Source organism: Bactrocera tryoni, chromosome 2 (genome assembly GCF_016617805.1).
Source record: "Bactrocera tryoni isolate S06 chromosome 2, CSIRO_BtryS06_freeze2, whole genome shotgun sequence".
Lineage (NCBI taxonomy): Eukaryota > Metazoa > Arthropoda > Insecta > Diptera > Tephritidae > Bactrocera > Bactrocera tryoni.
The window spans coordinates 60,449,447-60,476,776 of record NC_052500.1 but is presented as its reverse complement, the minus strand read 5'-3'; the positions used below and the strand labels follow the sequence as shown (position 1 = coordinate 60,476,776).

The 27,330-nt window shown below is 34.1% G+C and overlaps 2 protein-coding genes across 3 annotated transcripts in view; one reads left to right on the top strand and one right to left on the bottom strand.

The window, feature by feature from the left end:
• Positions 1–26,876, top strand: part of LOC120767673 — a 160,190-nt gene extending 133,314 nt beyond the window's left edge. For both annotated transcript variants that reach the window (XM_040093846.1, XM_040093847.1), the window contains 5 exons: positions 5,233–5,339; positions 8,273–8,369; positions 23,741–23,878; positions 25,095–25,755; positions 25,846–26,876. In XM_040093846.1, the coding sequence (XP_039949780.1) occupies positions 5,233–5,339; positions 8,273–8,369; positions 23,741–23,878; positions 25,095–25,755; positions 25,846–26,444 (1,602 nt within the window). In that variant the 3' untranslated portion in view covers positions 26,445–26,876. The remainder of the gene's footprint in view (positions 1–5,232; positions 5,340–8,272; positions 8,370–23,740; positions 23,879–25,094; positions 25,756–25,845) is intronic.
• LOC120767677 (C-type lectin APL-like) lies at positions 9,195–11,130 on the bottom strand. The gene is made up of 4 exons (XM_040093852.1): positions 11,015–11,130; positions 10,264–10,316; positions 9,629–9,740; positions 9,195–9,491 (listed from the first exon to the last, which is right to left on the bottom strand). Exons 1-4 carry the CDS (start codon positions 11,085–11,087, stop codon positions 9,232–9,234), a joined length of 498 nt encoding a protein of 165 aa, XP_039949786.1. The 5' UTR covers positions 11,088–11,130; the 3' UTR covers positions 9,195–9,231.
• Positions 26,877–27,330: the final 454 nt, after the last annotated feature.

Here is a 27,330-nt window from a genome sequence, read left to right as displayed (position 1 = left end):
TGTAGTACATAAAATATTTGTGGTGCAAAAATTATTTTTAAAATTACTAAACATTATTTGAACTTGAAATTTTATTTAAGCTCAAACAATCTTACCGAATTTATTTTAAAATATTCGAATAATTTAATTGAATTAAATTTTTAAACCAAACTAACTTCTTTGCTTGATTTTATTTTACAAATTTTTAATCACCATAAAAAAAGCTGTTCGGCTATAAGCGCATAAGCGGTTTCTACGCCAGAAAAGAAGAAGAAAAAGTTTGAATTTCTAAAATTTTGAACATGTACTTAATTAAGTCAATTAACATATTTTTCGCAATAATATGTATACAAAAATTTACAGACTGATGGAATTAAGGAATTTTCTGAAATTATAATACCTGTTTTTGATCGTTACATTATTACAAATATTGTATATTATTATTATTTTTTTTTGTGAAACGAATAATTTAATTTAATAAATTTGAATATATTACTATGAGTAAAAAATAGTAAGACTTTGTTCAAAATTTTAAAATTGTTAATTTATTCTTTATAACTTTTGTCGACCCCCTCAATGTAATCTCTCTTGGCCCCAATACACTTGTGCCTACGGTTTTTCCAATCATCGAAACAGTTGTTAAAGTAAATTTCCGAAATAGCCTCTACGATTCACGTTTAATGTCTCCTATTGACTCAAAACGGTTTTCTCGGATCGGTCGTTTGAGTTTGCTGCAAAACCAGAAGTCACACGGAGGATACGAATACGGTGATTGCGGCACTACATTAGTTGAAAATTTGGCGAAAAACTCGCGAAGAATCAATGTAGTAAGCGATTGTGCTTAACGTGTTGCAAAAAACAGGAGTTGTCGGCCACAATTCCTGCCTCTTCTTGTTTTTACGAATAGCTGCAAACGACGCATAACACTCAATTAGTATTTCTTGTTGACAGTTTTGCCGGTCGGAAGGAAAACGGAGTGCACCACATCTTGATAATCCAAGAAAACTGACTCTCAACAAACCTTGCTTTTTTACCTGCTTTGATGTAGTTTTTTCGGTTTCGGCTCACCTTTGCCACGATATTCGGCCGATTGGTCGCCTGTTTCACGGGTCGTAAGCATAGATCTAAGACTCATCATCAGTAATATTACATTTCATGACATCCTGCTAGTCGGAAAGCATTTGTTTCACAGACGTTAACGCGACGCTGTTTTTCGAAAAAATGTCGGGATTTGGGAACCAATCGTGCTTTCACTTTTAATTAGGCTCAAATGCTCTTCCAAATTGGTTTCACTGATCCTTTCGTTATTCCTACGATGCCAGTAAGATCTCTGACTACTAAGCGTCGATTCTCAAGCACCAATTCCTTTATTTCATTGATGTGTTGATGACGAGTTGATGTTCATGGCCGTCCTGGACGTGGTTCGTTGTCAATGCATTCTCGATCCTCTTTGAATAATTTGTACCAATCAAACCATATTTGATTATTATCGGTTATTATCACCGAAATTCCGAATTTCGGCGCCAGAAATTTGAATCCTCCTACAAAATTAAACGGAATTTCTTTGTTGAATAATTTCACTAATCGTAAAAACCGCCGAATGCACTTTATGTACTTCAGAAAGTCAAGCGTATACTAAACACTAACGATTTTTTGATATGACATTTAGCGAAGATTTCACTGACAATCATACCAACCAAAAAAAAAAATATTTCGACAAATGGCTTTTCGCGCGAAATTTAAATTAAAAAGTCTTGTTATATTTTGCCCATACTTTTTCAAAATATAATGTATAATTTGCATTTAAAGCATTTCATTTATGTTCTTATATACTTATAGTGTTGTGGAAAATATGGCTATTATTATAAGTCAATTGATCAATTAAGAGGCTATCTGAAACTTTTTCTTTAAAGTTGTCGTTTCCTTCTTAAAGGTGTTCTCTTATAATCATAATAAAATTATTGGACGAGGAGAGGAGAGTTTAAAGGATAGCTAAGCTGAAAAATATCTAATTAAGGTTGATCGTTTTAAATCCATATGGAACTACTTTTACTGATTGAGTTAATTAATATATATAAAATTTTAAACACACAGCATTTTAACTTAATTGTCTCAATTAGCAAATTTTACCGAGAACTATTATTGTGAAAAATATAATAATTGGAGTAAATTAGTTAATTTATCACTATATTATTTATCTATCTTTATTATGTTTGAGAAACATTTGTTGATTGAGTCAATTAAGGTATTATCTGAAACTTTTTCTTTAAGAAAATTTTCTTTTTTTCATGTAGATAACACTTTTTATAGGCATAACACCATTATTACTGATTAGAAATGCTATAAATGAGTGGGTGAATAGCTAACAGAGTTTAAAAACTAATTAGACTTAAAATTTTCAATTTCTAATTGAGAACTACTCCTTTTAACTCCATAGTGAACTAGTATATTTTGTTCAAAAGTAGGCAATAACTTCTTAAAATGCTTATAGATGTACTTATATTAAAATGTATGCAACTTAATTTTTATAATATGAACACTATATTGAAAGCAATTATGAATTCCGAGTTCATTTTCAATCACGTCGTGCCCAACTCAAACACCTGCCCATACAAACATATATACATATGTACACATGTCACAAAACCTGGTTTTCCAAGCAAGTACGTTAAATACCTGTAGCCTCCATTATCTACCTGCATCCTACCACCAATTACTTCTACACTTTTCTACACATAATAGCATAACAATTTATCAATGCGCGCCACAAGGTGGAATGAGCAGCATATGTTCTCTTCTCCTCTTAAATGCCGATGGAAATGAAGACCAAACAATTGTAATATTTTCTAAAGCAGAGCATTCTAATAGCAAAACCTTCAGTTAATGCTGGCGCAGTCTCCTGTGGTAAATCATTTCACTCACTTCACTTGACACAGCAACCCCCAGCGGGGTCACAGCTGCCACTGATTTTGTACGAATTGCTCTTTTGAATGCCTCAATGCCGCCGCATATTGTTCATTCCATTCTTGGGGCGCACTGTTGGCCTGCTCATTCATTGTTGTTTGGTAATAAATGATGATGCTGCCAAATATTTGCTTATGTACTGTATCCTTGCTACAACAATGTGGCACAAATGAAGCGAAATGTGCACGGAATGGGTGCTGTGAGTAAGTGCATGTGAATAATGAGCGGACATAAATATGCGATACTCTCATCAAACGATTTGCTGTGGGTTGGTGAAACTGTGGTAACTTATGAGTGGTGGGTTTTAGGTGAAAGCCTATATTTGGCTAAAATTATGTACGGGTATCATGTGGGATTTTGAAGGCTTATATGTATAAAGATATAAGTACATACAATATATATTTTTAGATATTGTCGAAATTTTGAGTAATTAAAGCTCATACTGTTATACACATAGGCTGTCATGGTGGCATATAGTACTTATTTTTCTTCTTCTTTATTAGCGTAGGCACCGCTTACGCGGTTATAGGCGAGAAAACAACGCCGCCCCAGTCGTTCTTCCGTTTCGCTGTTTGGCGGCAATTGGAGATTCCAAGCGAAGCCAGGTCCTTCTCCACCTGGTTTTTTCAACGGAGAGGAGATCTTCCTCTTCTCCTGCTTCCCCGGCGGGTACTGCATCGAATGCTCTCAGAGCGTAGCTGCTGTCTCTTAATTCTCTGAACGATGTCAATGTCGTCGTATATGTCGTACAGCTCATCGTTTCATCGAACGCGATACTTGCCATTGCCAATGTGCAAAGGACCCCCACAGAACCTTACTCTCGAAAACTTGTAACGTCGACTCATCAGAAGTTGTCATCGTATTTGCCTCTGCACCAGGAATAATGAGTGACTTATTGAGTTTGGTCTATGTTCGTCAAGAGAGGACTTTACTTCTCAATTGCCTTTGACAGGAGTTATTCTGCGTTAGATATTGACTGGTAACAAGTTAGACGAAATTATCTACGACTTTGAAGTTATGATTGTGAACAGTGACGTCGGTGCCTAGTCGTGAGTGCGACGACTGTTCGTTTGATGACATGATATATTTCGTCTTGCCCTCGTTCAACACCAGAACCATTTGCTTCGCTTAAGTTTGTTTCCTTTAGCAGCACAAGGATAGGGACCGCTGTAGAATTGTTTAGATGAGATGTTCTCTCAAAATTCACATTACGCTTGGGATGGTCAATGAAGCAGATTTAAGAATCCTGGAAATACTTTTTTCGTTTTTGCATAAATCTAACTCTAATAAAGGAAATGGTTCTAAGCCGCAAAAGTTAATTAATTTCCAAAAAAATTCAGGATTGGGTATTTTTGCTTAAGGCACTCAAAATTTAGGACCCCTGTATAGTTCTTCCGAAAGTTATTTCTCAAACTTTAAGTTTGATATGGTCCTGGGAGCAGTTGAAAATTCCCAGAATTTATTTTTTCTTAATAATTATTTCTCTAATTCTTCTACGAAAAACTGGAGAGTCAAAGATCTTTTACGTTTTTGTACTGCTACAGGATAGTTCTGAAGAGACATGGAAGAACTTTGAAGATTCTAAGCCGAAAAAGTGTATTGGTCTTAACATTATAGGAGGCCTAGATATTGGGTTTGGCTTTAAACCTATAAATATTAGAACTGCTGTAGAGCTGCTCTGAAGCTATGTTGTTTCACATGTCATATCTTTTAGTATTTTTTAATACTTTTTCTCTGCTTTGATACTGCTATTCTGAAACGATGTGAAGGTACTTTGAAGATTCGTAGCTGAAAGGGTTTATTAGTTTTCAGACCTATTGGTTCTGGATAGATTTTTTCAGAGTTTTATTATTAAGTATAAAACTGCTAATGAAGCAGATCCGGGTTTGAAACGTTTCTTCCATCAAAATATTTCGAAGTTTAAGCGTATGTACAGAGTTTTAATGCGAGATATTTTTCTTAACTTATTGGATTACTTTTCCACTAAAAGCATAAGTATTTGCTGTTAAAAAATTCACATTAATATATAATTCCATCATTTAAAGGTACATCGGCTTATGCATTTATAAAAAACTTGTTTCCATCCGCATTTTTGTTTTTCCCGCAAATAACCTTTAACGCTCTTTAGTTAACAGTCCACCTTAATACAAAAAAAATGTTTAAATTAAATTGCTGCAATTACCTTTAAAAATATATACAGTTTAAGTACATAACTATAAAAAGTAAAAAATATATAAATTTTCGCCATATAAAACTCAAACCCACTTTCAATATTCTTTTTCATTGCAGCAATCTCTGCTTGCCGGTCGCATACCAGTCGCCTCAATGACAGGTCCAATTAAAAGAGGACTGCTATGGCAACAACGTGATCGCCTCTTTTCGCGCTGGAAGGAAAGGTGAGTGGAGTAAAAACAAAAACAAGAAACACCAAAATAATGGTGACACACGTATGACTGTCGCCAAAAAGATAAAATACAAATGGCGGCGACAGCAAAAACTGCAAGTATCGACAAAAAATGGTCATCCACAGAAATAAAAAAATTATGCTGGAACGTGAGATAAAGCGGCATAAAACGAATTGTCAAATAATTAAATTAAGTTCACTTTTTCCGTCGATTGTGCGCTCGAATTGTTGTCGGTGGATGATTAAAAAAAATTTAATTGGAAAAGGTAGTCATACTTTTTTTTGCAGAGATAACGATAATTAGTGAGGCACTGGGGACGGCTTAATTGCTTTGTAGGATTTGTGGGTTTGGTTACACTTTGTGCCTTAATTTGTTTTGGAGGCCATGAAGTATGGTATGTTTGCTATATTGAAAGAAGAGCCAGATTAGGGTCTTTCGACTGATGTTTTGACATCCTGGAAAACAGGGGCTAACAAATATAACTGGCTTGAGATTAAGTTAAGGGTCTAAAAAGAAGTAATGAAATGAGTTTTGAAAATATTTAAGGTATTCTTATAAAGGAAAATATATAAGTCTAAATGATGTTCCAGTGGTACTAGATTCAGAACTCGGTAATCCGCTGTGATGCCGCTAAGGACAATAGAAAAGAGGGAAATGAAAATAATGGAGAACGGATAATGTCCATATAGAGAGGGTTCACATCACCTTCATCGCGCCCAGCAAGTTTCTGGAGTTTTTCAGAGCGCTGGACCTTTATGACCATATTTGATATAGGAGAGGACACAATAGAACATAAGTCGCATTGCAAAACTTCAATTACTTTCTATCAATCTACGGGTAATGATTACAGACAATATCTTGATCTGATCTTCAACTAATGTGAAGTCGTTTGGCTGATTTCTGAAAGAAACCATTTTATCATATACTTTATGGTATATCAAGGATCGGATACAATATTTTAACTCGCCTCATATAAGCTCAGCCTTCGCTTACTTATACCATCACAATCGAAGTATATTACAAGACTACTAATTTAAAGTTATTTCAAAAGCCGCGTCGATCTCTAAGTGAAATTAGGTTAGGGTGGGTAGGTTAGGTAGATAAGCGATCCAAAGCGGTCCCACTTGGACAGCCCAGAACGCCGGTACTTTGTTATATCTAAATATATAAGTATTGATCGAAAATACGATCAAAACTACGTCTGATGTCAATTCCAACTATTTTTTCAGGTTCGCCTAACATATAACTGCCAAAAGGTTTCAACTTCAGTCTTGAAAAAGCTTGACAATGGAAGAGAAAGTGTCTGCATATTTCCACCTCACATTCCTCCATATATCTTGTACAATTAGCGCTCTACAAGATTTTCAACCAGTAAGAATTGCTAAGATTGCAGCAGAATGTATCTATCTAAAAACACGTAGTTCAGTGGATCTCCTGCGTTCTACCCTAGGCTAGTAAGATCTTGTAGTCGCAGAAGAGCTGGTTGTTAATTAGCTCGTACAAAGCTTACACGAAGTCCAGAGGTTCAGGTCCAAACAAGTTTGTCTCAGAGTTTCAAATCCTCTGTTTCATGTTGACAAGTCTGATTCGTATTGACTTAACCAAACTTTTCGCTAGAGAAGCATATGAGATTAGAAGCTTAGTGTTCAATAAACCAATAGATTTTTGTTATGGAACTGAGTTATCTAATGGAAAAGGGTTTGTTCCGAAAGTAATAGGACTGATTGTATTTCGTGAGTGCACCAACCGGATTCGGTAGAAGGCGTTCCTAGAAAACGAACAAGCGGCTGGTCAGTTGTATCTGAGCACATGGAGAGTCAGGACAAACATTTTCGCGCCACGTGTTTCTGTGAGTAGTGCAAACCGAAAATAGAGCGTTCGTTAGACAGAGGTACGCAATTAAATTCTGTGTGAAACTCGGCAAATCTGCGACAGAGACATCTTACCCAGTTGTTGCTTTAGCAAGAAATGTTGTATTTTGGCCGGAATCGGAGACCGGAAGAATGAGCAAATCCAAATTGAAAACGATGCTCATAGCCTTTTTTGATATCAAAGGCATCGTCCCCCATAAACTTGTTTCTCCTGGATAAACCGTCAACGCCAAGTTTTGCGTAGAAGTCCTCAAGAGCCTCTAACCAATCGTGTTCGACAAGGCATCGCAGCCGATTGGAAGTTGCACCACGAAAACGCTCCGGCTCACACCGCCTTTCTTGTGACAAGCTACCTAACCAAGGCCGGCATACCAACGCTTCCGCAGCCGCCCTACAGCCCAGATGTGGCTTCTTCGGACTCTTTTTTGTTTCCTTGCCTGAAAAGGCCGATGAAATGCAAGGATTTTGAGAGGACAGAGGGGATCCAAGTAGCATGCACCTGGGCTCTCAAGGCTATTCCGGAGAATGCTTTCCATGACGCTTTCAATGCTTGGAAATCGCACTAGCAGCGCTGCATTGACGAAGAAAGAGCCTATTTTGAAAGTTTTTAAAGAGTTGTGACAATGTTCAAAAAATTTTTTTAAATCGACTCAGTTCTATTAGTTTCTGGACAAACCGTGTATGTTCTCTTTTAAAAGAAGTTTTCTGGTGATATTTGAAGATAAAGTAATATCGGAACAGCCCAACAAGCTAGTAAATAGGACTAATCCCGGCAGTATCTCTTCAAGTAAAGAGTCTAGTGTCTGCATTGTTAGAAAGTTGAAATATTTTGATTTGGAATATATAATATATTATAACGTATCTTTATATTATACAGACATTCAAATATATATATAATTTTTGCTGGTTTTCCGTAATTCTACATTTCTTATGTGAGAAGTATTTATTTTTCTATCGTGATTTTTTCTTATTATGATTACTTTCTTTTTCCACTCCTCCTTCGATCTTATTTACAATAGTCACTAGATGATTTCCGTTTTCACTTTTCTACAGGTACTTTGTGCTGACACGCGATTATCTACATTGTTTCAAAAGAGCATCCGGTTCGGCTAATGAGCGAGCCTCCGACATGGGACAATTTATATTTAAGGTAAGTTGGAGAAATTTGACATTTAGAAGTGTAGATTTGGATATGTATAGTATAACTTACCTGATAATGAATAAATTCACTTAAATGTGTTCTCATAATTCTTGAAATCAATCAAGCAGGTAGCTGTCAAATTCTTATTGAGCTATTGTATAGATATATTTTATACGGAATTTGATATTGAGTACAACAGATAAGAGTTGGTAAAGTCAAAACCAGTTTAGATTAGTTCAAGGTTTGGGAATATTGATTTATTAGGGATGTACAATTTTTCTTCAGAATGACACTAATGTATTGACAATTTAAAAAGTTCAGTAAAATGTAAAAATCTATATTTAGAATTCAAAAAGTTTGATTCTACTTCGAATAGATGATTTTTTCGAAATTAAAATATTTAAAATATTAAAGTAATATTAAAAAAAAATTATTAGATAAAAGGAAGCTATTTCGGTATCAGTAATAAAACAGATTTTTTCACACTTCCAGAACACACTTTTTAACAATTTCGGAATTTTTAACATTTTCGGGATTTATGATTTTTTTAAGAGTTCATAATTCTGGAGTAAATTACAATTTAGGATTCAATACCGTAAAAGCTATTTTAAACATATTTTCGAGATTGAAAAATTTCGGTATTATGACATTAATTCGGGATTAAAAGATTTTTGAAAATTAAATTTTTCAACTTTAATAAAAGTTTTCTCTAAATTTTTTCGACACTTCAGGATTGCCTTTACTGCAAAAAATTGTTAATTTTATAAAAAATATTCCGAGCGGCGAAAATACTGCCAATTTTCAATTATAATGTTTTTTAATTCACAATATTTGTACAATTATTTTTTTTGTAAGAAATAGGAGTACATATTTAATGAGGCTTCTCGCAGATAAAAAGATTAGGCATATCACAGGATGCATTGGTCCAGCGGCCAAAAGTCTTCAGACCCATTAAAATGCAGCCTTTACCTCCAGGTACTTCTTCGTGCTTATTCAGCCAATGAAAATATTCTACCGGCATCTTAACGGTGTCCCATATGAATTTATTGGGATTTTCTAAATTGTTGCCAGATGTCCAATAAGCGAATACAACAGAACTTTTTGGATGTACATTTTCGCTTTGTAGAAAGGCTGTAATACGATTGGTGATAAAAGTTTAAAAAATATTTCTTCCAGTTTATAAATAAATTCAAAAAGTGGCGATATAAGTTTAAAAATTTTTTTTGAGTGTATAGATAGATTATAAAAAAAAATTAGTAACACTTTACCTCTTTTATACAAATATATTATGAATTTCACCATTTTTGCTTGTGTCTCGAAAGAAACTAATTGCATTTGCTTTTTGTCTTTACAAAATTTCTTAGCGTCTTCCCATGATTTCTGTAAATGAAAGCAAAAACAAAAAAAAAGAAAGTTCAAATGCTTAAAGTCAAAAATGAACTCTGTGTGACAACTACTTTATTTGTTGAATGGTAGCCAAACTAGTGAAGTAACTAGTATTTTGGTAAAAAAGCATTTTAATTTTTATCACTAGGTATATACTTTAAATCAATGACGTTTCTAACTATTCGACTCTCAAGTATCTTGTTTGATTTTCTCCTGAACTTTATACCACACCATATCATCCATTCAAGACCATCTCTCCAACCGCAGTTAAAGGAAATATAAAATATATATAAAATCTTCCTCGAAACACTAATTTACAAAATGCCCCGAACTTTCGCGCTCCGGTAAATAACGCACGCCTCGATTTGATTCGTATCGAACTGTATCAAATTTGTCAGTAATTATTTTTAATCTCCTTGCCTTGATCAACTTTTATCGTTTCAGGTATAGTAGTGTTTCGAAATTAGCTAACTTTTATTTATCTAGATAGATAGAACTATCTTAAAAGTATACTTACCTTATCATTAACAATCAAGTAGTCGGCATCCTTATTAGAGAATTTATATTCGCCTAAAAATGAAAAAAGTTAAACGTAATTAATTTATAAGTATAACTTCTCCAAGAAACACTGTACAAAGTGTAACCACAGTGGCCTATGACTTAAGTCGCTCTTCTTTCGAGTTCTATCGCAATTACACACAGTGTTGTTTTTCTCTTTACCTCTCCCTCTGCCTCCCTATTCACTTAGCTTAGACCTACAACAAACCAGTTTGGGCGACATAAGTTTTCGTGTGTGAACCGGCACTAAGTCAGCAAAACAAATTATTTATATCCATAATTATCACTCTCATTTTTTTGTTGTTGACTTATAATATTATAAGAGCAATCGAACTAGTTTTGCCTCCGTTCACTTGGGTAGGATCGCAAACTCTAGTTTATGTAAGTATAAGAACCATCCAACTCCATTTTTTTCTTGCTATAAGCTCACTTACTCTCTCTATTTTTGAATAAACTCGATAGTTGTACGGTATTAAGAATGTTTTTAATTCTTCACAACTTCAAATAGTGCAAAAGTGATTATTTCCTTCCCCACATTTTAAAACTTGTTGGAACCATTACAAATGAAACCCAAAATTTGGAATCAACTAAGTTCCCTGTACCGTGATAGCTATATTTCTAGCTGAGTTTAAAGATTTTTTTACAAAAACTTATCCACACCGTAAAAGAAAATACCGAGGAATAAATATGATTTATACATTAATATTCACCTTCTTGCGCTAAAAGACTGGTAAAATATAATACCGAAATAAACACTTGTAATAAGAAAATTTTCCACGACATTGATATTTTTTAATTATACTAAACTTACGAAGTACTTGTTTAGACGAAGATTCGAAAAACACTGAGAGATTTTATCTGCACTGCAATGCAATATTTATAATTTTTCGAGACGGCGCAACCAATTTCATTAATTAACGTTTAATTCCAATTTTGATCGGAAAATTATAAATTTTAAGGTACGGGTGATAAAATATTATGTTTCATAATTTACAATGGTAATATTTACCTTTGCAACTGGTCGTGAGAATAATATCTTGTACTATATGAAGAACTTTTGATTTCTGTTTCGTACTCTTTGCATGCTCCCGGGCTCTAGTGAATGTTTACTAGTACAGACTGAGTTACTTGGCAATGAAAAATAGTTTTATATATAGATAACACTATTTAGACTTGATCAGTAATATATGAGAGGCACATCGATCTTTCAATCTATTGGAGTAAGCATATCCCTCGCCAATTCAACTAAGTATTTGGGAAATCCGTTTTCTATTTTCTCGTTGCGAAGCTGCATCAGAACTACAAAAGCTATCTTCAAACTAACTAGTGGCATTTTAAATGAATGGTAACAAGAGATTTTTTTGTGGTATCAAAAGTGTTTTTGGCTTCATCTTATGAGTTTTTATCCATTATATTATATATGTTTTATTACCTTCTGAATAAGAAAAACTCTTATACTGAACTACGGAGGTGTTTTGTCATACCTCTATCTATCTTATGGTTTAGCAGTAGCCCCTTGCGTTACATAAAAGTGCGAAGGCACGGAAATTAAATGGCACATACTAAGGTTCAATGATTGAAACGTACATTGAAACACTCACAAAACGTAATGGAAGTCTTTCGTAAAGGAAAAATACTGTGTATGTTTACCCAAAAAAAATTTAAAAAAAATATTTATTTATTTCTAGATTCTCTTTTAGATTTTGTCTACCATATAAATATTTCTTTTTAGATTTTGTCTAGTTTCTCTTGAGTATACACTAATCAGACATCTGACTAACTTGAATCATGCATTTTTGGGCATATAGTACGTCAACTCAACAGAGTTGTATTTCAGTGCAAGATGCTGATATTGGATAATGATTGAACCGTCAAAATATTTTTCTTTGAAAACTTTCAATAACAGAAAAACTACAAGAAATAAAATTCAATCAGCGATAGCGCAGAATCTATCATTCTCTTCTTGGAAACGTGCCCTCTTAACCCTTCATTTAAACTCTCTCTCTTTTATGCGAGTCTTTAAATGAAGATGAGATTTTCATATAGTTTTATCTGACTGTCTTTCGGCACCCGCTGGAAGTGTATAACAATTCTTCTATGGAAATTTTTTTCTGAGAAACAAACATGAAATTTTAAGTACGCTTTAATTGAGCGAAATTTTCTTCGTGAAATATAAAACCAAATCTTTTTTTCATATACTACACTTAATCGCCCATTCTTAGCATATCATTCGTTTTTCGCATATCAGAAAAAGTCCAAAATTTTTGCAGTTCAAATTATACGTCAATCTATCAATCAATACTATAAATAAAAATAAAGCAGTTGTTCCGTACAAAAAGTAAACGAAAAATGGCAAATATTTATAAAATATTTTCGTAAGTAACAAAAACATCAAATTGGTGGCAATAACCAGCTTGTTAACAAATAGCTGCGCCGCTGCGTGCTTCCACGCCCGGCAAACAATATTCTCTCGAAATAATTTGCCCTAAAGCGTTCGCTGAGCCAATGGACCAAGTGACTAATGCTTTTCTTCTGTTGCCAACAATTATAACTCTTTTCTTCTTCATCAATATAATAATATAATTAAATTATTTTACGAAAATATTTCGTGGCAACCACTTAATTCTACTTTTATTGGGAAATAATATTTTGGTATTAAAGTAATTTATTTACGGGCAGCCAAGCGCTTTCGCTGTTGTCCGAATTAAAAGGCTATGAATAAGAAATATAATTAATCATTTAATGTTTCGGATTTGAGTTATTGTTGTGGCACAGATGTGCACGGTATTTTTTCTGTATTTTTTAAAAGCTATTGGTATAAATTTAATGTGAGATGGTAAGGCGCAGCATTAAAAGTGTTTTATTACTTGGCATGCTAATTAAATATTGCTAGTACTAAACAATAAAACGAGGGAAGTTCGATAAGAGAATGGCTTTATCATAGTATTAGCCGTACTATTACCAACAAAAAATCTGTTAGTTCTCAGCAAAAAATTAAAATCATAAATCTACTTCAGAGTAATTGAAACTTTGATAATACAAAATTCTAGAGCCAGCTGCAATTTCACGTTCGATATTCGTACGAAGTTCATCAAACGTCGCTGGTTTGTTGGCATAGACCATAGACTTGACGTAACCACACAGGAAATAGCTAACGACGTCAAATCCCACGACTGAGGCGGCCAATTGACTGGGCCATTTCATGAGATATTACGTTCGCCGAACTTCGTTTTCAATAAATCGATTTTGACATTCGCTTTCTTATTGGAACCACATATTGCCCAAGTCCATATCATCAAATTCGAGCCAAAAAATGTTCGGTTAACATTGAACGGTAGCGATTCCCATTCACAGTTACATAAGTGCCGGTCTTAATCATCACAGAAAAAGTACGGCCCAATGACGCCGCCGCCCCATTAATCGTACAAAACCGAAATTTTTTCGGGATGAAATGGTGACTCATGGAGTACGTGTGGATTTCTGCCAGAGCAATAACGCATATTTTGCTTATTGACGAAGCCATTCAACTAGAAATGAGGCTCATCGTTGAAGATAATTTTTCGATGAAAATCCGGATCATTTTGAAGTTGTTGCTCAGCTCAATGCACGAACATATGACAATTCTGGTGGTTAAGCGGCTTTAGTTCTAGCATCAATTTTAAGGATGTGGACCAAGATCTTTTCGCAAAATTCGTCACAACGACGTCACAAAGATGCATAACGCTTGAGAACGACGTGTGAGAGATTGATTTGGGTCCTTTGGTCTCAATTGATGCGCTAGCGGCAACAATATTCTCAACACCACGGGCACTTCTTTGTCTCTTTGGCACGGGACATTTTCTACTGTGTCTGTGGATTCAATTTTTTCCACTAGACTCTCAATTGTTGATCTGATAGGACGATTATGATGACCATAAATTGTACGTAGCGCTCTTAAAGTTGAGGCAATTGAGTCCGAATTTCGATAGTAAATTTTAATAATTTCGACTTATTGTTGGATCATATATGTATCTTTCCAGTATGAAATGGCAACCTTACTGAAGATAAATGTCAAAAGAACGGGAAAAATATGGCATCGTTTGCTGTCCCTGCCTGACTTTTGTAGCGTCGTTTTGAAAAAAAGCGTTATTTTAGACTCAATTTTTAAACCGTAAATCTATGCCTTCGTCTTCGCCTCAGTCATGAGAAAAAACAGCCTGTATCATCCAGCTGTGTTTGGAAAATGAACTGTTGTGTGTTTTTACCAATGCTGAATAATTAATAAGGTTTTGTAATCCAAATTTACCTGGAAAAAATTTAAATAAAGCCACATACATAACAAAACAGTGAAATTGCAATTTTCCATGGCCTAATGGCTAGCCGACGACTTTCCACCGTGACTTTTGACCGCAAGCGCGTGGCTGAGCTAAACTTGGCCTCGCGGCAGCTAAATGACGCACAAAGTGATGCGCACATAACTAAAATAGATGTGGCAATGTGTGTATGTATATAAATAATATGTTGACTGGCTTCGCCTTCGAATTTCTCTATTACTTCTGCTATTATACATTAGTTGCCCATAACTTGAATTGTTTTCTTATCTCGCGTTCGACGTTAATGTTCGCAACTTCGTAATGCAATGTTTAGAAAGTCGAAAAAACAACAACAACAACAATGATAAAGACTCATGCGAAAAAAGTAATAACTAAATTGTGAAGTAAAGCAAATGTTTTTTGTTCGAACGCACACTAACACATAAGTACACACAAATATAACTACATATGTACATATTTACATACATATGTACCAAAAACATACTTACATTTACACAGTTGTTTGTGTACAGTTCAAGCTTAAAGTTATTATCACACAAATTACTTTAGTTCGCAATAAAAATGACCTCTACGAAAAAGTTGAGTTAACGCCTTCGGGCAATTCGCATGTGTATGCTTTTTCATCTTTATGTGTGTGCGTATGCATTGTGTTGTGAAGAAATCTGCTGAGTTTTTCGAAAGTTTCTCTAATTTAGCCGTAATTAGGGTAAATATTTTCAGCAATTTGTGGTCAATCCTCACTCTATCTTGCACTTCTCTATTTCTCTCTCTCTCTCTCGCTCGCTATCCTATTATTATATATTGCTTATGCCATTAAGAACCATTAGCAGAATTTTCCATCTAACAACTTCATACTTAATGGCAGTAGATACCTCAGGAGAGTATGCTCGGTATTCTTCCGTGGAAATGAAGGCATCACTTCGGGGCGCAGCAACTAAAACGAATTAGAGTAATTCAAAGTCGAGCGATTCACAATTTGCCTAACAAGCGTAGTTGATGATAACCTCCATAGGACCATACTAGAGTCATAAAATACCGACAAATTATTGAATATTCTTTTGAATTTGACCTGCTTAAGTAATTTTTAGGATTTTTCTTTGACTTGAACAATAATCTAAGTTAAGTAAGTTTAGGTGAGTCTGGTAGGCTAATGAGCCACGTATAGACCAGTTTTGGTTCCCTGCGAAACCAAATGAAGTTCAGTTACGAAGTCAATGAGGAGTAGTCATCCTCAAGGATGCCTGTGCTTGACGCAAATTACAATATACTATGTGACCTCATTTTCGATACCTCTTGGACTGTCTCACACCGTGGGGCCCTTAGCTGCTTAAACGTAGCCGTGCAATTGCGGAACAAATGCAAAATTATCCATCATCCAAATATAGTGCAGTCGAGCAACTTAAAAGGCTGTCTTATGCCGAACTCTGAACAGTATATCTCCACACCAACTCCATCCTCCATTTTCGAGCCATCCGTATAAATATAAAAGGTTTTCAGCTAATATTCTCTATCTATGTTTGCCTTGAAACTTCATTCCCAGGTAAAAAGTGGGATCAAGTATTCGGTGCTTGCTAAACCGTCATCACTCACCTCTTCCTTTGACAATAGCACATGCTCAATTTTGTTAAGTTACCTTGTCGAATAGAAAAGCATTTCATACAAGAATTTGAGTTATAGGCCAGTTTGTACAGCTGTATTCTATAATTGTTCGATTGACCCAAACCCTGTTCAGGGTATAAGAATCGGTATCATCAGAATTGTGTTTAGGCTAACACTAAATCTAGGTATCGTAGTAATCAAAAATTATAGGTTTATTCATAAGAGAGTCATTCAACTTAAAATGTTAGCAGCAAGAAAGTGTTATGAAAATACTTCCATTTTGTTCGTGCTGGCTAACAGGATTTGTTACACTGATTTACTTAATTATAACAGTTTTTGAAAAAATGAACTGAGAGTACACTGAGACACTCAATGGTTTCAATAGAATTCAATAAGCACAAAATATATACAAGATTTCTTACGTTATATTTTTAATGTTATCCTTGGTTTTGATAACTTGCTTCGATCTTCAAGAAACTCTCGTAGGGTATTATACCTGAAAGTTCTAAACTACCAGAAACTAATTATTTCCGTCAAAGAGCATATAACATATAACGATATTTCGTTTTTAAAAAAGTCGCTAAATTTAGAGAATTTAAGATGGTCTATGATTCTATGGTGTTGCACCTGAAAGTTCTAAACTACCAGAAACTAATTATCACTTTCTAAGAGCAGTTTGTGCTCCATATGTTGTTTCGTCTTCAAGAAGATCATTCAATTTAATGGTTATTACCCAATTCCGTGATATTTTCTTATATTTTGAGGTTATTGGAAGAGTATTGATACTCAATTTCACAGATATATTTCGTGATAGTTTTGGGAGTTGTTGGTTTTTAAAAGCATTTCTGTTCTACTCGATTTCCTTATTACATTTATCTAGCAGTTTGCAGACAAATCACTATAAGCCTCGTAGTTTTCCACCAAATTTTTCAAAAAAAATCAACATTATAAATTTGTTTTTACAAAGTTTTTAATAATTATTCCAACCTTTACTGCCAAAATATTAATATGAAATTAAACAAAAATATATTACTAAAGAAATAAACATAACCAAAAAGATTAAATATTAAATCCACAAACCCAAGCAAATACTAATTCGCACAAATTTTTATATATACCGCTCTCATTGCCATCAGATTATAAACAAATTAATTAAAAGTTCTAAAAAAATTTGAAATAAACATTCATATTTTCCCACGCAAAATAGCAAAAAAATACTTTCAAGAATTAATTGCACAATTTGCAAAATTAGATCAAATGCAAACAAATTTTTATGGTGAAGTAAATGTTTAAATGAAATATCTGTATACAGTATGTGCATAAAGTATGTATGTGCATGATGTTGGTGGATATGAGTGTATGTACTTAATTATCCAACAATTGGCGCTTTTCCAAGTATAACTTTTTATTGCATATCGACGCAATACTAAATTTCCATGCATTTCATTACTCATAAAGCTATAATATTAATATGCTAGCAAAAACTTGGAGACTTTATGGATATCTGCTTTTCATTCATAATATTTAACTAGAAATAGGCAATGAGAAAATTTCTTATTTTTAGAATGGTGATATTGGAAACGTTTATTAAATTTTGAATTTTAGAAAAAAAGCTAAACTTTTTGATTAGAAAACATTTTCGGGAATGAAAATTTCTTAGTAAATTTTTGCATATTTGTTTGAATTTTTTTTTTGAAAAAAATTATTTTTTTAATTCGATTTTTTTTTTGAAAGAAACCAGTAATTTATTTGTATGGAAATGAAAACAAGTCAACATTTTATTATAGAAAACACTTTTGAAATGAAAATTTCTTAGAAAATTTTTTCATATTTTTATCTTGATAAAATATATTTTCGGCAATGAGCATAAAAAAAAAAAATAATTATTTATTTTTATGAAAATATTGTGTTTTTAATACAAAATGAAACATTATCCTTGAATAAAAAAAAATATTATTTTAATTATGTTTTTTTTTTTGTAATACTATTTCTTTTTAGACACTTCTATATTTAAAATGCATACATTTTTTATATTTTTAATGAATTTCACTCCTAGAAATTTTAAAACATCTGAAAACTCTGATCAACATCTGAAATTTTTTTAATGCATAACTTTTTTTTTAAGAATCTCTCTCTTAGACAGACAAATTATTTTAACAATTTTCTTAACACATAAATTTTATTTATTTTTAAAGAATTTCAAATATACTACAAAAAAAGAAATTTGTATTAAAAACTTCGAATATCAGTTTATAATTTTTGGATTTTAAAAGTTTTGAAAAATTATTTTAAAAATTTTTTAGCACTTAAACTTTACTTGTTTTTTTTAAATTTTAATATAAAAAAAATATGATTAGAGGAAGGTTTTTCGAAGCAAAATTTATTAAACAAAAAGAGAAACAAATTATTTCGTTTTTTTGAGCTTCAGTTTATGATTCTCATAGGTTTTAAAAATTCTGAAATATTATTTTTAAGTTTGTCTTAATAAATGGAGTATAAAAATGATTTTATTTATTCGTAATATTTTCGATCTAAAAAAAATTTATTTTAAACAGAAATTTTCATCGAAAAAAAATTTAATTTCAATTAATGGCCCTCAAAATTCTGAAGTAATAGTTTCAAAACTTTTTAAATACATTTAATCTCAGTTTTCAATACATTTATTTACGATATTTTCAAAATTTGTTTGAAGAAAAAATTAAATTTTACCTAAAAAGTATTTAAAATACTTTTAAAATTTTGGAATTTAAAAAAATATTATTCAAACCGAAATCTTTTAAATAAGAAAATTTTATCAAAAGCTTTCTTTATTAATTTTTAATTTCAGTTCATGGCGCTTACTGATTTTCATAATTCTGAAATACTATTTTCAAAATTTTTAAACAAATTTTACCTCGTTTTTCAATAAATTTATTTTTTTTAATTATCAATTTCAAACAACAGAAATTTGTTTGAAAAATAAATATTGTTCAAAATTTTATTTAAAAATATATAAATTTTAAAACTTGACTCTTATGTTAAAAATTTTCAATATCCTGAAATATTATTTACAAAACTTTGCAAAAAAAATTTTATTACATTTTTTTATTTGATTTATTTTTAAAGTTTTCCATTTTATAAAATATTACTGAAACAGAATTTATTCAAGTCAGAAAATTTTATTAACAAACCTATTTAAGAATTTTTAATTTCATTTCATGACGCTTATACATTTCCAAAACCTCTTCAAATGTTTTTTTCTTAATTTTTCAAAATTTGTTCAAACTTATATATACCTATATATTTAAATTTCCGTATATTTAAATAAAAAATATTGGGTCAAAAATATTATTTATTTATTATTATATTTTTTTTAATTCCAATTTCTATTCATGGCTTTGCAAATTTTCAAAATTTTTAAATTTTATATAACATATAATTTTATAAAAGTTAAATTTATTTTATATACTTTAAAATTTCCGTTAATATTATTAGTGCTACAAAAGTTAGCTATGCATTTCAAAATTTTCAAAACCCAAAAAAATCACTTCTCTTACTTTCAATCATTAGTCGCAATGAAATACAAATAATCAGCAGTCCCGCAGCAATTTGATTCTCACACCCCACAATTTCACTGAATGTCGACACTTCGAGCAACATGCCAACTGCATTTGAAGCATTGCTAACATACCGACACATTCACATAAAGCAACATAACGTCAAAGCCTAAACTGCAGTTCTCAATCAGCAACTCAACCACTCATTCGAAACATATGCCGATTGACAGTCTGTCAAGTGGACTGGTGCAATGTTAAAGTTGCTGTTGCTGTTGTTGTTGTTGTTGTCGCTATTGATTGTTAGTCTTCTAATGCGGCCACAGGGGAAATCAGCAATTAGTCAGATACACAAATGAGGCAGCGTATTCGAATTATACTCGTGTTGTATATATGTAACTCGGATGTTTGGCGGTGGGAAAATGGCGATAAAAATAAAAACTAAAATTCGCGTCATTTTGAAAATTATGCTGCAGGAAATTGTCACAGATAGGCTAAGTGCAGTAATTATGGAAACTCAATACCCATGTGACACTATTTAGCTGACTCTATGACAACCGATTTTAATTTTTAAATACGACAAGTGTGCTTTTGAGATTATAAGATTATAGAGAACTTTTGTTAATAGAAGTTTCGCCTTTAAAAGACGCAAAGGAAAGTAACTATTTGTAGTAAAGACCCTCCTCCATGGAGAAGCTTTAAGTATTACATAAATCTTCTATGAGACATCTAAGGATCTACGAGATCAGTCGAATCTACTTTATCCTTACATAGCAATTTGAAAGTACTGAAAAAAATATTGAGGAATTTTCTGACCTTTGTTAAAATAGCGATCTGTAACGACTACCTGAACACGATTGTCTGAGAAACTGGAATGCTTAATTTTTGTGTCCATAATTGCAGTTGGATTCCGATTCTACCAAAAACTAACTTATTGTTCTCGGTGCATAACATAGATGAATAGCAGCTTTTTCATAAAATTAGTTCTAAAAAATGTCGATAGCTGTTTGAAGATCTTCTTAAACCTAAACCTTTACATCAGAGCTTAACATTTGATCAGCTGTTTATATTGAAAAAATACTTTAAAGGTCAAAAGCCAGTTGGAAAGAAAAATTCGCATGTTCTTCTTCTTTATTGGCTCAGAGTCGAGCGCACAACCCTGGGGAGGGATGGTCGCCTTCTCACTTAGCTCGCTTTCAAACGGATGTTCTTTGGCTACCCCCAGGAGACTTGGTCTAAGACCGGAAGTCGTGAGCTGCTTGAGCCATATGTAAAAGAATCGTTTCTGGCCACTTGGGTGAACTTTTACACTCTTTCTCCTGTACTACATTAAAATAATGATATATATATAGATCTTGATACCAGATCTTAGAAATCCAGTTGAAACGAGAAGTTCACTTTTACTTCATTTAAATAATGAGATTTATTGATTGATGTCTAGATTTGGCGGTAGGTGATTCATTTATCCACTTTAGCAGGATTACCTATATTTCAGTATGCAACTATTTGATAATACAAAAACCTGGTTGTCTACCGCAAAAGGTCTGAGAGAAGCCACTAGTGCTGAAGTCGGAAATCTAAACGAATTAGTTCCTGACTAATACATCTAATAACATAGCAAAAGAGAGTCAGATAAATTTTTTGAATACATCGACTCCGGACTCTAGAGAGATACTTTGAACATTGAAGGAATACGAGTATGTCGTTATACACCCTTTTCACAACTTATTTCATAAATCTGAAATATTTATTTAAAAGATTAATGGCATAAAGGGGTGAAGTCAGGGAAAATTTCTCAAATTTCTCAATATATTTTATATATATTGCTAAAAGTAGAGAAAAATTAAGTCCTAAAATATATCCAGCGATATTTTTTTAACTCAACAACTTTTCCAAGTTCACATATTTTTCATAAAATCTTTCAATCTGCCGACTTGTAAAATACCTGGAACCTCATGTTTATGTTAATAGAAGTATTTAAGCATGCGTATAATTATTAGTAATTCTACTAGACCTTAAGCTCTCAAAATACTCCACTATCACGACTCACTTGAGCCAAACCTGACCATTGCACCACGAACAAGAGTGCGCCCGGCATTATTTTTACAGCTTGAACCGCTAATTTTCCCAAACTACTACTGTCTTTCCAGGAAATAAATATGCATTAAAAATTTCTTAAGCATACGTGCAATATTTCCCATCTCTGCAACAAAGCCAAGCTAAACAACTAAGTCATTGTATTGTTTTCTTGTGTGCGCTTTTCCCAAGATATTACACAATCATTAGCGGAGCAAAGCAAAGCAACAGAAAAAGTTAAAAAATAACAGCAACAAAAACGTTACGAACTGCGTAACTTCATCAGCAATTCCAATTAGGAGGCCGAAACGGAAAGCATTAAACGCCAGGTACGAGAGACGCGTTGAAACATGTATAATGGGTGGTCCATATTGATATCCATTCTAACAACTGGTATTTCTTGTAGTATCGTAATCTATTCACTCAGGTTCCTGGATATTTTAGACGGTTTTTTTCCTTTAACACGAATGAGTCACACACAGACTTAAGAGTCGAAACAGCTGATGAACTATTCACAAAATCTCCGTACATCAATCAAATCTCATATGCTTAGAATATTTTGGATGTCCGTTCAGAGAAAATGTTCCAAATGTCTTTAGAAATATTGCTTTCAGCATTATCATCAATGAAACCTTAGACCTCTGATGTTACTGCTCCATATTCATGCCATACCTTTACTGTGGGGAATTCAATAACTTTGTAAATTATTTGTTGCGAAGCTTTTGACATAACTGTTCCACATATAGGATAAATTTCACACAAAATTCACGTCCATATCGAACTCCAAACTGAGAAATAATAGTCAGAGTAATATTTGTATATCTTCAGTTCATGAGTCACTTCGATTTCAATAGCGAATAATCCACGACCACATAAAATCCCCTCGGACAGACTATTAAATGCTGAGCTTTCGACCTCGTTGGATTCAGAAGAAGAAGTCTCAAACTGAGAAGCAGCCATTAAAACGGCCTTCAGTTGTTGAGTCACTCTGATTTTATAAGCGAATAATTTCTGACTAAACTCAATTAGAACTGACTGATGCTTAATCCAGACTCATTTCGGAAGCCGAAGCTCGTTGGCTAGTTGATGCTCCAGGTTTCATTCTTACACTCTCGCCTAGTGTATTTCTTCCATCAGTTTCTAGGCTTTTAAGGTCTTTATACAAACCTGCGAAGTGGTGGCAATCACCGACTAAAACATAGCAACGCAACTTGGATTTTCGAATATAGATCCTCAAGTTAAGTTGCCAAGTTGCCATAAGGTGACGGGATCCAACTGTCACAATGGAAATTTTCTTTTATAAAAATTAAATTGTGCATTTGAACCACCCTATACATACTTTGTTTTCACATGTGTACACGCTGGCAATGCTCGCAGTGGGTTGGGAAAACTTCAATTTGCGCATGCGCAAAGCAATAAATCAAAATTGCAAAAATTCAGTTGATGGTACGAAAAAAAGTGCTTATAAATAACAAAAACAACCAATCTGTTGAAAGAACAGCGCCAGAGTGGCAAGCAACCGGTGAATTGCAAACGGCAAACTTGCGAATTAGCGAACTCTGCAAACTGTGCAGACTATGGCGCGGCTACGCTAATGAAGATGAACGCGTATGTAATGGCCAACGCAGCTATTAAATGGCTGTAAATATGGCAGTGTGAGAGCGAATGAATGAACGAGCCCTCGCTGAATGAGATAATGAAAGACCAGTCATAACTTAACTCCCACAATTATCAAAAGCGCAACGGCGGCTGGTTGCAATGCGTGTGCGAAAGCGCAACTTGCAACATAAATACTGGCCAAAGTTGATTGCGTGCGGGCATTTCATTTCTCCGGGAAACTAAAATAATAATAATAACAATAATAAATAGGCGGTGAATTTTAATGAACTCATTTTATCTTTATTTTCGTTTACAGGTGAAGCTGGTCGATGTGGAGAAGGTTGAATGGCTTAATAGGCGCTCGTATAGCGCAATCGGTTTGCTGTTGGGACGTGAGGGACGGATTTTATTGCGTTGCGATAACGGCTTGGAAGATTGGTTCGAGTTGTTAGAGGTGAGTTGATATATATTCTTCAATGATCAACCTGTTAAGCCAAAATATGCGGTTTGGAGGCCTGAATTGAAATAGACTTTATCGAAAGGGACATGATTTTCACACCTCCTATAAATCTCTTCCAAATTTATTCCTGAAGCTCGATGAGCTCCTTCGATCGTAACGTCTTCCCGGACTAGTTGTGTTATATTACTGTGATTAGTATGCATATCAAGGCATCAAAATATTTGCGCAAGTCCCCACCATCTAGAGAAATTAAGAACGGAGTGTTGCCCTCCATTCCCTTTTGCTTCAATCCGCTTTTGGAACTTCGATTCCAGGGACTCCTGAGACGTAATTTGCACTCTATTTCGTTTCCCAGCTTGGCCTGTTGCTCTGCTAAGCGATACTGAGGTTGCGTTTAGCAAGCATTGCATACGATTCCCGCGACTCCGCGGCGTTTGGTGGTCTCTCTGCGGTAGTTGACATCGCAATGCAAACCTAATGTCTACTATGTCTACTTCTCTACCAAATATATTCGCATAAAAGCATAGCACTCTGATGAATTCCAAAAACTAGCTAGGCGCTATTGAGGTTGTGTGTTCCCTATCCACAAAAATGGGCCCAAGGTATTTGAGCCTGTTTTCACAAATTTCTGTGTCTAGAATCAGGTGCTCAGAAGATTCCGGTTCCATCACGCAGAATCGGCGGTTTTCATAAGAACCCACGCCCATGTTGCACAGGAGTTTCTTAAGCCTGTAGTTCCCAGTAAAGAGTGCGACTAGTAGACTCAATTAATTTCTATTTATTTCACAGGTAGGAAATGGTTTCGGGTTGCTGCCCTTATCACTTCTCAGAGAGAATTCACTGTCTCCTCTAGGAATTCGCCATCTTAGGAGTTTCTCAGGTAATATTTTAAGCAGGCAGCTTTCCCGCTCCTCCCAAACATGCTCCACAAACACCGCTCCTCAGGCGGTAGGTCGTCCAGATAGCTAAACTTTTGGTTTGTCTTTTGGCCGCTCGTACTTGCGTCGGCATTGTTCTATTGTCCTGTCGTGGGTGTGATACCAGCTTACAGGTATTATTTGACTCATCATCGTAAACCGTCTTCAGATTTTTAATTAAGAACTCTTGAAGAATTTTAATTCACCTATCGAGGCCACAATTATATACTCTCCCTCGTTTATCACTCCGTAATTTATTAAACCAAATCCACATTTTATTGTTTCATCGCCAGGAATGCACCCTCTTCTCGAAGCAACGTCGCCACGCACTCAAAATCGCACAGGGTCCACGTTCGCGCGCCTCACTTGCCGCACCAGTGTCACATTCCACCTTGGAATCGCAGCACTTCGGTTTGGGTAGCAGTTACTCAAGTGCTTTGGAAGACTGGCTCATGACAAACGGCAGTGGTATCGGTGGACGTAATAAAATTGCTACTGGTTGCGGTTTCGGTAGTAGTGGCACTAATCCGTTCCTCTTCTCCGATTCGGTACCAGACTTGAGCGCCTTGAGCAGCGATCATCATCAACGCATCTCAGGTTATTCAACCAATCATTCGACACCACAAAAAATACCATACTCACGTCAAAACGAGAATGGTAATCATAGTCGTTATTCAAATGGTTATGCCTCGCAAAATAATTCATTCACCAATTGTCCCGGCATTGGTGGACCCTTCGACTCGCCACGTCGCATATTCATTAATAAAGATTTCTCATCAAATCAAGTAGTTGATGAGGAGGCCGATGACGATGAAAAAGTCGAATTGCGTCGCCCACATGCCTACGGTCAAGGTGGCAAGGCTAATAATGACAATGATTTGGAGAATGGCAATGTTGTGGATGGCGAATGGTTGTACCGCAAGCCGAGAGCACCAACCGATTTGCGTCATTCTGGTGAGTATGAAGCTAGAAATGGTATTGTGGAGGAAGTTTTTTTTTTAATTTTTCCCTTTCTTTTTGTTGCTCTGTCTCGCTCTCTTACAGTTCAACCAATGCTGCCTACCAATAACAATTACAATAATGCAAATAATACCACGAAAATTCCTGTTACCGATTTGGATCATTCGGCACATGATAGCGGTCTCGATACGCCACCGTCCACAAATCAACGTCCATCCAGCTATCGTGAGATCATCACTCGTACACCCGTACGCGATGCCAACGAGAGCGTCGTCCGTTCATCACACGGTAATTTGCTTAATGGCAGTTTTCGCTCAAAGCAAATCACTCATCTAACAAATAATTTGAATCAAGTAAATGCTCTCCATAGCTCACATTTGAGCGTACAGGAACGCATCTTGCAAATGCGCAACGAGGAGAATCGTTGGGGTTCATTGAAATCGGAAGCTAATCGTTATAGTCACAATGCTCTATTTGATCAAAATAAGAATCCCTATCCGGAGAGCGCTAATCAATCGCCACAGCGTACACCATTCAAGAAACATTCACTCATCGGTTACGGTCGTTCAATTAGTCACGATACTAACGGCACAATGAACGGTAATTCACAGATGAAGGGCTCGTCTATATTGCGTGAACGTTTCCAGCATCCCGCTTTGGCGGCAATTAAAGCTTTTTACTGATAAATAAATATGCATAACGTTTTATCGATTATTTTTCTATTACAATAACAACAATAATAATATTAATAATTACATCAATTATTACTATGTATGAATGTAGTAGTAGGAATGCGTTCGTTGTAAAAATAGCTAAATACTCGTAGTGAAAGCTTAAATATAATATTATATAATTATAAAATGAATAAATATGAAATCGCACAGGGTGTTTATGATTTGCGTTTAGTAGAATTGCTGATTTAATATACGAGAAGTATTTTCTGTGATAGTTGTCAGCGATATTGAAACGAAAATAATTTTTTAATTTTTACTTTTCCTTAATGATAGAATGCCAAAAATTTAACGTAATTACAAACGCATCAATTTACGAATAAACTTGATATTAGAAATGAATAAAACTCAATCGAAGTAAATTAGTTGTATGAAACAGTAAAATATGTATTTTTTATTTACTTTGGGAAAACTGTGGTGAGTATTAAAGAAAACAAATTTTGTATCCTATGGATAGCATTTTCAAAATTTCGGGATCCCGAGTTGTCTATATGTAGTACCGAAAATGTGATTGAAACCTTGCATCACTTTTAAAAGACTATTGTGGATGTTAAAGAAAACATTTTTTTTCTTTCTGAGAAACTTAAATAGTTTCGGGATCCCGAATTGACCACGTGTGAAAAGCCACACAAAAACTTCAAGATATCGAGGAGGTTTTACATAGACTCGAAATTTCGGGATCCCGAGACGGGATTTCAAAAGTGATTGGTGTTTTTTTTTCTATGCTTTGAAAAGACAGTTGTAGGTATTGAGGTAAAAAATTTTATTGAATTGCAAATTTTAAAAACATTCCGCGATTCCGAAAAAACTATTTGTGAAAATTTGGAAAAAAATTTCA